At 39.9% G+C, this 14,437-nt stretch overlaps 1 protein-coding gene across 1 annotated transcript in view; it reads right to left on the reverse strand.

Annotated features, from left to right (window-relative positions):
- Positions 1 to 11,808, reverse strand: part of asic4b (acid-sensing (proton-gated) ion channel family member 4b) — a 50,859-nt gene extending 39,051 nt beyond the window's left edge. The window contains exon 1 of the mRNA XM_067373587.1: positions 11,221 to 11,808. Within this exon, the coding sequence (XP_067229688.1) occupies positions 11,221 to 11,808 (588 nt within the window). The remainder of the gene's footprint in view (positions 1 to 11,220) is intronic.
- Between the last annotated feature and the right edge of the window lie 2,629 nt (positions 11,809 to 14,437).

Raw genomic sequence — 14,437 nt, forward strand, 5'->3', positions numbered from 1 at the left:
GAAAATAAGCAGTCCAACACAGTTCACTTTCGTCACATTAATCGGAAGAAATGATTCACATTCCCTGGACTTAGACCAGAAGCCCTCAAATACTCCTCCATGTAAAACCTGTTCCTGAGATGAGAAATAAAACAAATTAATTTAAGTCAAATCTGTTTCTTGGGTGGGAAAATGAAGAAAATAAAACATTATCTCAGTTTGATGTCTCATGTTTGAACTAACTGAACTGTAAAAACTCAGTGAAAGCCAAAGAGTTTGTTAACATCACCCACTGCGTGCACATTAGTCATCCGCTGTCTGAGACTACAGCTGACATATCTGCTGCTGGGAGATTTTGTTGTTTTCTTTTCGTTTTTTTTTCTTAAAACTACATTAGAGATAAAGTAATATATTTAGGAGAAAACGCAAAGAGTGTGTTGTGTGAAGCAACTGTTTGTGGTATATCAAATCTGAGATCTATAAGTTATTTGTTTTTGTGTGTACATTTTTGTGCATGTATGCATTGAGATTTAAAATGTATGGTGAGCAGAATTGTTTCAGTGTCAGGTATGTGTGAGTGATAAGCCAAATACAGTGAGTGGCAGGAAGGACTCATCCATTGCCATCTCATTGGCAGGGGGCTCTGATGAATGTTTCATGTGAGTTTCACTAATCTATGCCTCTCTATTGTGGAAAATCAAGCATGCAAAATCATTACCGAGCTAAAGGATGGAGGGAAAAGGGAGAACTGATCCATTGACCTCCACTGAGCTTGTTTATTCCTCTTCCCCCCCAAGGTCGTTGTGTGGTCATTATTTACAGAAATGATTACTGCTGACTTTCTTGTATGCCAAAAATAGTAATTACATTTATCTCTGACAACCTGGATGTTGCAACCTTCGCACCTGAACCACTGGCTGCTTAAAAAATGTCACCAGTCTGATTTGAATGGAAATAGAATGGAAATGCAAATTGGAAGTGTTTTCTGAGTGACACTGTAGCAAAATGATTTACATATAATGCATTTTGACTATTGGATGAATAATATCATATCATTATAAAAGCATCTAATTATTGTTGAATGCATGAAAATAAGATTTGTATCTGTATGGGGAAATTATGAAATACATTTTCACCTCTCACCTAGTAAAAGGTAGATGTAAAGAGCTACATAAAAATACAAAGGTGACATTTAGTGATATAGGAGTGTTTCATTATTGACATGGACACATTTTGTTCATGTAAACACTATGTTCAGATTCATCAGTCAGGATTATATCTGAATAAAGTGGTGGGATTGATGTGAGAATGAGTCATAATGCCCATAGGTTAATTACCAGCTACAGGCAAAACAAGAAATGTTGGTCAAATTTGAGGTTTTCCCAAAACTGAAGCCCTCATCTATGTTTTCCGAGAGGTGTACCTTCCTTAATCTTTCCTTTGATTTAAAAATGGCCATTTTTCTCTGCTCGCTTCTTGACGGCCGGTGCTTCCCAATTCAATAATGCCTTTGATGATTGGTCATAACACCCCGAGTGGCGCACTGTGGTATCATGGGGAAAAAAGTTGAACATATATTTTTCCTATAGATATCGACTTTGAATGTGTCAAATTTGGTGGTATTACCAGGGATTTTAAAGGATTAGTTCACTTCAGAATGAAAATTTCCTGATAATTGACTCACCCCCATGTCATCCAACATGTTCATGTCTTTCTTTCTTCAGTCAAAGAAAAGAAGGTTTTTGAGGAAAACGTTCCAGGATTTTTCTCCACATAGTTCAACGGGTTGAAGGTCCAAATGTCAGTTTCAGTGCAGCTTCAAAGAGCTCTACATGATCCCAGACGAGGAATAAGGGTCTTATCTAGCAAAACAAAAGGTGATTTTCTAAAAACAAAAAAAAACAAAAAAAAAAAACTTTTTAACCACAAATGCTCATCTTGCATTCCTCTGTGATGCGCCACGCATTATGTAATCACGTTGAAAAGGTCATGCATGATGTAGTACCGCAATAGGGCGAAAAACTCCATCTCATTTTCTCAAAATTGTCCGACATCGTTGTTTGACAGTCTTTGCATGTTCGTTTTGTAGACACTGAATCAGTACTTTTAACTATGACACACGTGACCTTTCCAACATGATTACATAACGCGTGGTGCATCACAGAGCAGTGCAAGACGAGCATTTGTGGTTAAAAAGTATATAATTTTATTTATTTTTTAGAAAATGACCGATCGTTTTGTTAAATAAAACTCTTATTCCTCATCTGGGATCGTGTAGAGCCCTTTGAAGCTACACTGAAACTGAAATTTCGACCTTCAAAATCCTGGAATGTTTTCCTCAAAAACCTTAATTTCTTTTTGACTGAAGAAAAAAAGACATGGGGGTGAGTATATTATCAGGAATTTTTAATTCTGAAGTGAACTAATCCTTTAAGATATGGTTGCTAGATGATATTTTTTTGGAACCTTCAGAAAATTTTAACTCGATTTTTCTCAAAATTGACTTTGCTGACTCTATTGAATACAAATAAGTGCAGCTCAGTCATATTTTGTCCAATTCCAACAAATCATACATCATCTTGAAGGGTTTTAATAATATAAATAAAGTGTCAACTCATTTTTAAAAATATTTGCTCATTGCGACTCATTCTGCCAGCATGGGTCACATTTGTAATTTGTCATTTGTCAGTTTCCCGCTGTTTTGTGAATGTGAATAAAAGCCTAAATTCAATCATATGGTGATCCTGTTTCTTCAGAAAATTTGGACTAAACCACTCAATTCATATGGATTAGTTTTATGATCTCTTTATGAACCTTTTGAAGCACCAAAGTGGTAGTTGAGTTGTCAGATTTCATTAAGAATATCTTCATTTGTGTTCCAAAAGATGAACAAAAGTCTTACAGGTTTGGAACGACATGAGGGTGAGTAAATGAAGTCAGAATTGTCATACTGTCTAGCCTGGGTGCCAGCCCGAACCCCGCCCACAACATTTTTTGGACGGGAAGTTCGGTCTGGACTCGATCCATTGTGGAGTAATTATGCTCGGCTCCTAGAAGGCCGAGCCAATCAAATTGCCAGGGCGGGCTTTAATCGATGATGGACAGGCTATCTGTGGTTACGTAACCACCCACGTCATCAAAGAGCGCTTGGGGAGTTTGATTGACAAGCGATCTAACCAATCAGAACGCCGCATCCGCCATTTTGTCCAACAAAGCAGTCAGGAGTTAGAAGATTAACATCGGTGGAGTTAAACTTGAAAAATTGTGCATATTGACGTCTTTCCGCGTTTGAAACAAAATTCATTCTCATGTTCATTCATGTTTATTTGATGCTATAAATGGACTAGTAGGAAGAGATGATCGGTTCACGAGCCTCTTGAGCTGAGGCGCTACAGCAATCTGTCACGATCATGGTCACAACACATTAAAGAGCCACAAAACGGTTTTTATTGTTTGAATTTTTTTAATAACTACACAGTTTGAAAGCTGGGACTTTGTTTAATATCATAAGTAACCTGCTCTGTCTCGTCTGTCGATGTGTTGTCAGTTTCTTCTTTGCTCCGCGATGTATTTTCCACTCTGTGTGGCGTGACAGCGCCACGGCTTGTCGGACAAAGCAACAGTAACTAAGGGGGACGAGTCTTTGCAAAAGGTCAATTAGTTTACAACAATGATGGCTGTTGAAGAACTGAGATGTGTAGATTCAGCCATCACGTCCGTTATAGAAGATATCGACAGCGCATTAATTTTAAAAGAGGAACAGAGGACCGCGATCAAGGCATTTGTCGATAGGAAAGATATCTTTGCCGTCCTTCCTACGGGATTCGGCAAAAGTTTGATTTATCAGCTGGCCCCGATGGTCGCTAAGAAGAGTTCTGTTAACAACTATGCGTCGCTCAACATACGTCACTTACTCTGTAGCTCTGATTGGTTGTAGGTCTATCCAATTGAGGTCTTTCCTGGATCGGTTGAAATACGCCCCCATAATCAAAGCCCAATGGAGCAGTATCAGACTCATATTCTGACTAGAATTGAGTATGACCACGTCAGGCTACATACTGTCCCTTTAAGATGTACACACTAGCTATCCTGCTTTTTTTTTTTTTTTTTTTTTTTTGCTTTTAAAAAAAAGCAGACCAAATATTTATCTATTTGAGATCCTAATTAGGAGACAACAAGCACATGAAGTTTGTGACATACTGCTTTTATTTATCAAGCAGTAAAAATACCTCTTCCCCCACCCAAAACAAAGCATCTGTGAACGAGAGTCCAAAGCAAGGACTTCATTTTAGAATTACATTTTAGAATGACATGACAGACATTTATGACACTAATACTGCATCTGAAATTGAATACTTTCCTACTATATAGCATGCAAAAAACAGTACACCAACAGAGTAGTATGTCCCAATACACAGTATTCGAAAAGCAGTGTAAAAAGTACCTGGATGACATAGTATATTCTACCGAGAATCTTATGTGTGCATGCAATGGACATGCTACTATTCCACGAGGCTATAGGAGTGGAGTCAAATAGCGGTGCAGTGACGCAACTGACGCCATAGGTCACGTGACAGTGACAACATGGCGGATGTAGTCCGAATTTCATTCATACTACACACATTTATACTTTGTAGAACATACCTACCTACTATAGAGTATTCGGACAATTTCGTATGTTTAACAACAACAGCTCATTCCGTGTGTCATACATCATTTTGCCATTTCTATACCATTGCACATGTGCAGAACGTTCCGGTTTCAGTTTTTAAATCAATCAAGTGTCTGCATGTCCTTTCGAATTTATTAAAAAAAGGTTTAACCCCCACCCCCCCATAATCCAAATTAAATTTCAATCAGATTAGACCAATTCATTCTGATTGACGTGGTTACATGCAACTTTTTTATTCTGACTGGGCTACAATAAGGGATATACTATAGATTTCTGCTTGTTGTGTTGGTGTAGATGTATTTAAGATGCATTTTAAAATGAATGTCGATAAAGTGAAACGATCAGAACTAATCCTGTTTAAACTGACATAGTTATTAGCTTGACATGATGGTTGTGCTTTAGCTGTGCCGGCTGGATTGCAGAAGGAGTGATTAAACACAATCTTTTAATGGTTGGTGAGTGTGTCCATACACAGCTTGTGGCCCTTAAGCCTATGTAACAGCCTCTTTTTTAACTGAAACAAAATAATGATTTTTAAGGCTCTCTAATAGCTTCATCCTAGACAGGCACAATTTTTGTGTAAGATCCATAAAAGGATCATTATGATCTCTGGAGACAGGAGAACAGATAGATCAACATATAACTTATAGAGTGTTTGGCATGTAAAGAGAGGTCCATCTCACATGTCTGCTAAATATTGATCTAAAAATGGTTTAGATGGTTGAAAGAATGAAGGCACATTTATTCAGCTCTAGATCATCCTGTAAAATAATGTATTGTTAGAGAACTATAAATAAAAATAAAAAGTATGATAGTCTCTTGTTTCCTTCTTTAGTTAACCAGTTTTTAGCCCTCAGTTTGTGTTATTAGTTGTCCGTTCATGTCTTTGTATAGTGGTTGTGTTTCTCCTGTGCATTATTTTGATCTCCTGAGTGTTTGTTATTTTGATTTATTGTTTTTTAATGTTCGCTGCTACATTTAGATCCTGCTTCAACTCTCCTTTTTTACAACCCATCTGTGACAGAAGAATGGACCTAGAAAAGATGGATATGCATCCTCCTCCTCACCCATGATGGGCAGTCCCTCGAGGACCATACCAGTGTGCTTCTGAACCTTGCTTTCCATAACCACTACCCTGACAGCGCACTGATTTCCTTTTACTGGAATGGATTTAATGCTCACATTAAACAACTTGTTCCCCTGTTAATGGTCCTCAAGGGGAATTTAAGGACTTTGTTTAACTGGTTCTCTCGTTTATGAAGTGGCTCCTCATTCACCATGGGTGAAGGTGCAGGAGGAAATCACCAGCTACTTGACAATCCCAGAGCTCATTCAGCCTCATACCACGGCCACTACGGACTATAAGCCAGAGCCCACCACAGACACAGCGCACGAGCCCATGCCCGCCTGAGTCCGAGCCAGTAGCTGAGTCTGACCATGTGTGAGATGTGTATGTTAGGGGAGTTTGAAGGTATACTCCTGCACTCACGCCAACCATTGAGGAGGGATTACTGGACCCAACCGCTATGGGAATATATGATGAAATGGATGTCTCCAGTTTACAATGCCTACAATCTCTCCAGTCCCTTGTCACCTTCATCGTCGCTGGTTCTGCCCAGCTCCAAATCTTCATCTTCACCGCTGGTCAAGACCAGCTCCACGTCTCCTTCATTACTGATGGCTCCGCCCTAGGTCTCCTTGGTTGGCCAGTTCCATGTCTCCTTCGTCGGCCAGAACCCGGTGGAGCCAAAGGGGTTGAGGGATGCGGCATAGCCAGAGGACCCACCCAGCCACCCACTACCTCCTCCTCTATTGACTTCAGTCAGTTCCTCTGCCCCATATACATTGGCTCCCTTCAGCCCCTTGGCTCCTCCTCCACTAGCTCCACCCAGCTGCTCGGATCTACCTTGGGCTTCCAGGTTTCCAGCTCAGCCCTGGTGCGTTGATCCCCAGGCTCCACCTCAGGCCTCTCAACTCAATGGGTCTCATTCATGAAACATTCGTAAATACACTAGTAAATATGTGAGTGATTTGCGCGTAAACAGACTTTCCCGAAAACTCTCCTCCTGATTCACAAATACTTCGTAAACGTCAGAAGTGATAGTGAAATGTGTGTGTGTGTTAATGAATTCCAATCAGTCGTAAATGGGACGCGCGTGCATGTTCATTCTCAATTACCATAAATCCCGCCCATTAAATCCGACTGACAACTATATATGGGCATCATTTTATGACACCAAATGAAGGATTTTGGCCATTTTATAGGAAACAAGTTCCATAGTTTGCCCAGCCCTATTGAAATCAATTCATCATTTGATTAAAGTGCTCCGTTTGCAGATGCTATAGGTGCGTTCACGCGGCCTCGTAATTCCTGTAGTTACAAGATTCTAGCTTGTAAAAAGCGTTCACGTCCTCGTAGATTTCGTAATTACAGTTTGTAAGCTGGGAGTTTTCTGAAAGAAGAATGGACCTAGAAAAGATGGATATGCATCCTCCTCCTCACCCATGATGGGCAGTCCCTCGAGGACCATACCAGTTACCATGTAACATGTGGCCACTATACCACCTGACCGCTGTAGATTGATTTATTAGGCGTTGATAGTGGTGCCATGGAAACGCATTATTTCCAGTCCAAGGACCAAAAGGACGTGAACAGCTCCGAATATAACGTCATTTCAAGATAGCGGTAAATACAAGGTGACGTGAACGCAGCTTATTACTGGCTCTCACAACAAAAGTAAAAAGAAAAAACTTATGTAATTACTATATATAATTTTTTTTTCAAAATGCTGTAAATATGTACCTTATTAAGGTGAATTAAAATGCAGCCTTATTAATGAGCAAAACGTTCGGATGTTAAACGCACTATTTACGTGTGACTGGGAGCAGGTGTAGATTTCTTTCGTACCAACTAACATTTGGAAAATATGAACATTTTAATGAATCCGAAAATTTACGCCAGAACCACTTTACACACGATTTACACAAAAATTCGTTCTGCTCGTGTTTCATGAATGAGACCAATTGACTCCACCTTGGCTTCACACTCCCTCTGTTACACCGTTGTCCGACATCCCTCAGGCTCCGCAGGGTCCCTCATCCATCCAGCTCTGTCTTGGTCAGTCATCACCCAGGTTGCACCATGGACTTCTAGTCCTCTGGCTACACCCTCCACCCCTTTCGCTCGACCGGACTCTTTCTTCCCTCCGGCTCCACCATTGTTCTCACTCCTATAGGCTGCGCCGTAGTCTACCAAGCCTCCATCTCCACCTCGGCCCCACAAGTCTGCAGTTCCACCTTGGCCCTCCAGTCCATTAGTTAGTATCTCTATGTTTCTCTTTTGTTCCCATGGTGATTCATTGATTGATTTGCACCACCTGTCTCTTGTTTCCTCCCTTAACCAGTGTATTTATAGCCCTCAGTTGTTGTTTTTTTTTATTATTATTATTATTTAAAGGGTGCGTTAGTAATATGTGCCAATGGCGGGTGCACAACGCTCGTACACTCTGCTTGTTACACACTCAGGGATGTGCAGCAGCACACAAACATGCCAAATATTACAAATAAAAGGATTACAATGTAAAAGATTATTATTGTGTACATAAACATACAAATTCCTATGTGTCATAATGCATAGTCACTGCATATATTAGAATTACCTATTTGCAAAAAATGACGAATGAAATTGGCTAATCATTTGACCAATCGTGGCAATACACACATGTATTTAAACTGACTTGTCAGGTTGAGGGTGTATTTCACCATGTAAACAGCAATCCACCATGGTGCAACTGGCTTTTAAAGGGAATAGGAGGTGACGCTCTGTTTAGCTTATTGCGCGTTACGCCACACCCATGACTCATTAAAAACTAGTACAACCCTTTTGGACCTTGCGCCAAAAGTGGATTCGGACACACCCTAAGTGCACCTGTGTCATGCGCTTCAGACCACATGCTTAGATTGTTAACATAGGGACCAAAGTGTAACCAACAAAAGTATTATTCTCACCAAGAACTCATCAGGAAAAGACTGATCCAATACTGTATCAAAACCATTAGTCACTGTTAATGATTTACATGACAGGCAGGTACATTTTAAAATAGACTGGCTGGCATAACTCGTTACAATAATGGCACAACAATGTAAGCAAATGACAACAATGTTCTTATGTTCAGGCTTCCTTCCATTTTAAAGCACTAATTTACAGACACTAGAATTCATTTTGACAGAATGTATTTATGCCCTAATTTTTAAATAACATATATTACAGAAGCACTATTAATTTCTATGTCACAAGATGTCTACAGGTGCATTATTGCAACAACCTCAAATTCCACAGGCTTTAAGACTTCTATAACATCCTGCTGTAATGTCAGTACCTAACAAGGGCTTTATGTCAAAACTATGATGTGTTAAGCTCACAGGTACTGTACTAAATGTGTTTTGGCACTGCTACATGACCTGTTGACAAAACAGGAAATCATAACTGAGCAACAAAGGAGCCAAATAAGGATGGTTCAAGATCTGAAGACATCAGAGAGATCACAGCCGCTAGTGACTTCTTAGATCAAAGAGCATGAAACGTTTAACTAAATAGAATGTCAACAGAACAAACATACAGAATTGAAAACTAACAAACAAGCACCAAATGCAAGTAAAAACTGGCTTTGGCAAGGGAATAAATCTACAACTGGGCAGCAGTTTTAGCAATTGCAACATAATAATGGGGTTAAATCCCAATGTACTAATATTGCTTTCACATGCTTTCGGAATCATTGTAAATACAAGTAGTCTGCTCGGAAATTGGACATGAATGCCCTCTCAAGTCATATTTACTACTGGGAAACTAATTTTGATACTCAAGTTTTTGGGTTGAGCATGCCATAAACTTGGTGGAGGGGAGAACAATTGCTGCTGTGACTGGTATTCTCTATTCTCTTTTTTCACAACAGCTACATTGCCTTGTCTTGTCATTAAAATACTGCATATTTACAATATGAATGACCATATGAAGAATATCATCATTTTTATACACAGCGAAAATAGCATGTATTTGACCAAAATTCCAGAATTGTCAAAAAGCTGACTATCTAGATAGCATAGTGAATGTTTATTTTGTCAAGGAATGGGACGCTATTTTACTCAAAATTAAATATCTTCAATACAGTTTGGCTTTAATTATTTTTCCCAAAAAAAATAGGTAATAACAAACCTGCCGTCCTCCATGATCTCTATATTCTTTCCAACAACAAAGCACTTGAAAGCGGCAATCTCAAAATTATGACTTCAAAATTGGGAAGTTGAAAATTTTCTGATGTAATCTACATGAGCAAATCAAGCCAAAGAAAAAAGAAAGAAAAGAAAAAAACTTTTTTCCATTATCCTTGTGACAATATTAATATAGAAAAAAATGTTTACTAGTAATACTACAGATAATAAAAATAAAACATAAAGCCAATATAAAATAACCATATAAAAATTAATAAACTTTTAGATTAGAAGGTTTTAGGTTTCACTAAAGGTGCACTAATGTGAAATACTATAGATTTTGGAGAGTATAGGATGCTGGGATATTGACTATAGCTCTCTTAAGTGCATATGGGAAGACACTTTCATAAGGGCAGGTTACAATGTCAATCACTGACAAACAGACTGTCATCAATATGCACAAAAATGCAGCAATTTGAATGCAGATAACCATATGCTAAACAAAACCCCGGGTCATGGGGCACAATGAAAATGCATACATACTGGCAAACAAATTTGTGAACACGACAATGCAGTAAATAACCTAAGCCTTCACTACTGAATTCCACAAAATCTGATGCATAAGAAAACTATATATGCATAAGAAACCAAGACTAAAAAAAAGTGAAGGAGTTAAGAGAGAAGAGGAGTAAATTAGTTATTTGAGGAGGGCTCGAACTCAAGGAGAGCTGATTTCCTCGACAGAAGTCTCATTGTCTATATCACGACACATCTCTCTTATCTAATCCCGTTTAGAGTGAGAGAAAGAGCCCTATAAGAGGAAATTACAGCAACAGCAAAACTAAAAAGAATCACACCATCATGACAAGCCAAAAAAAAAGTCAATGTTAGCAATGGAACTTTCTTTGGAGAGTTGAGAGCGTGTCTCCTCAAGGCTGATTGGGCTAATGCAGGAATCATGTCGCTTGTCCCTCTCCTGAATTTTTCATCCATTCTCTGGCCAAAATAAGACTCAGCATCAGATGGGACAGACTATGATGTAACAGGAAAAGAAATGGATGGAGAAAGCAGGAGAGAAATGTGGCAGATCTCAAATTGAGATGGCAAATAACTGCATTGTTCTACTGTCTGTTGCCCCAGCGTGGAGGTTAGACACAGATGGATGGGGATTCATTTCCTCTTTCCACACAAATCATTGCTGTTAACTGTCTCTCATACTGAAAAGACTGAAGGAGGAATTGTAAAAGATTGCTCAGAGTCACCAAACAAAGAGACGATTTTCAAGCCAAACAAATGACCTCATCCCATCACAATTATATCTCTTTACCGTTTGGTAGCCAATCGTAGCTCGCGCTACTCACCACACTGAAGTCTTCGCTTGAGCAGTTCTGCCCGCTGAAGTTGCAGCTCTTTAGCATGTCCTCCAACTGGTGGCCAGTCCGTTGGAAAATGTCTAGCATGTCAGGGGGAGGGTACTGGAGCTCGCTTGGCCGGTGTCCTTTACGGCTCTTGGGCGGCAGGCCGGTGAGGTTAGCCAGGTGGTAGATGTCCGCATCTGTGAGGGCAGAGAAGCGGAATCGGTTGACGTTACAGAGCGTGATTGCCGGGAAGGTGAGTTCACGGTGGGTTTCTTCCCTCAGAGATGCGAGGTGGGGATGCTCTAGATAAGTTGCCGTGCTCCATGTCGCCTGGTACAGGAAGAGACTGAGCGAGACCAACAGTGCCAGTCCCCAGAGGGTCTGTCTGAAGCCCAAGCGTCCTGACGTCCCCAATACCCGAGCCAGACCGTGTAGCGAAGAGGAGCTAGCAAAGGACGACAGGTCAGCCATGCCTCCTTTTCGCCGCTGAAGGCCTTCATCTAGCATGCCGGTTCCGCCTCCGTCTGTCGAGGCCCCCTTGGCTTCGTCGCCCTCAGCAAACTTGATTTTACAAACAAATTCGATGGGCATGTGGTTGGCCAGGGCGGCGTGTGAAGAGCCCTTTGCAAATGAATCTGATCTCTCCCTGAGCCTTTGCTCTTTTCCGTTTCGCCAGCTATGTTAGTACAGTTTTTTCCTAAATCTTCTTTCTCTAAGGTTGTTGTTCTCTCCCGTACCCAACTGCGTCCTGTTTATAACAAATATTACTCTGATCAGTTTCACCTCTGCTTTCTGCTTTCCTCACTTCATCTCGGTTTCATGCTTCCAATACTATTTCTTCACACACTTTTTCTACTCTGTCCATCTACTCTCAGTCAGTCTCTCCTACCTCCGCACTTTTTCCTCAGATTCTCATCTCTCTCTTCTTCTCTTCCATCCTTTGCTTCCACTCTCTCCTTCTTTTCTCCTTGGTTTGTGCTGCTGTTTGAGGAGCAGAGTGCAGATGGTGAGAGGAGGTGCTTCGTTCGGCGTGTCAGTGCCCCAGGATGTGCCACAGCCGTAGACTCCAGAGAGAGTGGAGGCATGAGCTGGAGACTATGAGAGAAGGATGAGACACACACACACATACATGTGAGTTCCACAGCTCTCCTCAGCTGCTCGCTGACGGCTGACGTAGCTGCTGCCTGAACTCCTCTCGCACACTCAGGGAAAGAGAGCGAGAGAGCGATGGAGAGAGTAAGGGAACCGGAGAGAGAGCTGATATGAAAGACAGGGTGTATGAATGCTGCCCTCTCTATATGCCCTACAAGAAAGAGGAGGGGAAGAGAGAGAAGTGGAAGGAGAGATATTTAATATTATATGAGCGCAGTAGGCAGGGGTTATTTCCCCTTCAGTGGAGAAAAGCCGTCCCAAACCACACTAGAGCTTTTATTTCTCTCACAGCAGCAGGTTGTTACATCCACTTACAGTGTCTCCACCACCAACACTCTCTTTCTAGCTCTCTCTTTGTTCTTACTTCATCTTTCCTCTACTCAGCAGGTGTGAACGTGACTATACTCTAGGTAAAGTAGGATCCAGGAGAATCACTAGAGAAATTGCTTTGTAGTTGGTATGGTTTAGAGTAAGCAAACTCCGCAAGTTTGTTGCACAAATACATAACCTATTAATTGCATGAATTATGAACCTTAAGTGATTTGCACACTTTACACGTGACTACCTATACTCTAAAATGCTGGGTTAAAAACAAACCAAGTTGAGTTGAAAATGGACAAACACAGCGGTTGGGTTAAATGTTTGCTCAACCTGCTGGATAGCTTTATTTAACTCAACTATTGTTTAAAAATTACTGGCTTGGAAATTAAAAATCAGACACATAGTTACTAGAGGCAACGATAATGATCAAAAGGTGAGCAATTTAATAAATGTTTATTGTTATATTATTATGCATTAAACATTGATAAATGTTCATTTATTAAACGTATTAAGTTAATTTCCAAATTAAGTTAATATTAAGTTAATTTCCAACATAATTTGGGTTCATTTTAAGCAAGCAATACAGTAATTTTTAAACAATAGTTGAGTTCCAGTGGTTTGGGAAAACATTTAACCCAACCGCTGAGTTAAAACAACCCAATCGCTGTGTTTGTCCCATTTTCAACCCAACAATTTTTTAGAGTGTATGATTATTAATGAGATCACAGTAAAATAGAGCATTATAGGTCATAACTTTTCTTATTTTTACAATAGTATATTAAGTATATATATACAAATTTCTGTCATAAAACTCTAGATGGCGCAGGCTAATAGGTCCTTTAAAGGGTTAGTTCACCCAAAAATGAAAATTCTGTCATTTATTACTCACCCTCATGTCGTTTTACACCCGTAAAACCTTCATTAATCTTCGGAACGCAAATTAAGATATTTTAGTTGAAATCCGATGGCTCAGTGAGGCCTGCATAGGGAGCAATGACATTTCCTCTCTCAAGATCCATTAATGCACTAAAAACATATTTAAATCAGTTCATGTGAGTACAGTGGTTCAATATTAATATTATAAAGCGACGAGAATATTTTTGGTGCGCGAAAAAAACAAATAACGACTTATATAGTGATGGCCGATTTCAAAACACTGCTTCAGGAAGCTTCGGAGCACAAATGAATCTGCGGTTCAGAGCCCCAAAGTCACCAGATTTCCGCCTTTGGCAGTTTGACACGCGATCCGAATCATGATTCGATACACTGATTCATGTTCCTTATTTGTAAGTTTGCTAAATGAAAAATGTAAATAAATGTATCAAATGAAACAGTATGCTGACTGTGTTTTCCATCTGTTTTTATATATTTTGTTTAAGTATGCATGTGTAAGTCAGTTTTCCCAAGTGACATAATAAAGTCTATTCCACTCTCTCCATACGTGATACAACCGAAGTGTTGTTTGTGTTGTGTTAAAGAGTAACAATGTGAGACTAATGGTGGTATTAATGAAGACTGAGAACACTGTAACGAGTGTGGGGCGACTCCTGAAGATCAATCTCCCTCCCTGCCGGAAAAGAGACTGACAGACCATTGATCAGATAGATGCAAGAACAAGTGATTAAGGAGTAGTGTGACCACACACAAACAAACACATGCGCACACACCTACTAAAACTCAGCTGCACACACTTGGTCCCTTCGGAAAAAGTGTTCATAAGCAGTTAGTGTAATATGTTTTTCATCAC

The sequence above is a fragment of the Chanodichthys erythropterus genome, chromosome 21 (genome assembly GCF_024489055.1).
Source record: "Chanodichthys erythropterus isolate Z2021 chromosome 21, ASM2448905v1, whole genome shotgun sequence".
In the NCBI taxonomy this organism is placed as follows: domain Eukaryota; kingdom Metazoa; phylum Chordata; class Actinopteri; order Cypriniformes; family Xenocyprididae; genus Chanodichthys; species Chanodichthys erythropterus.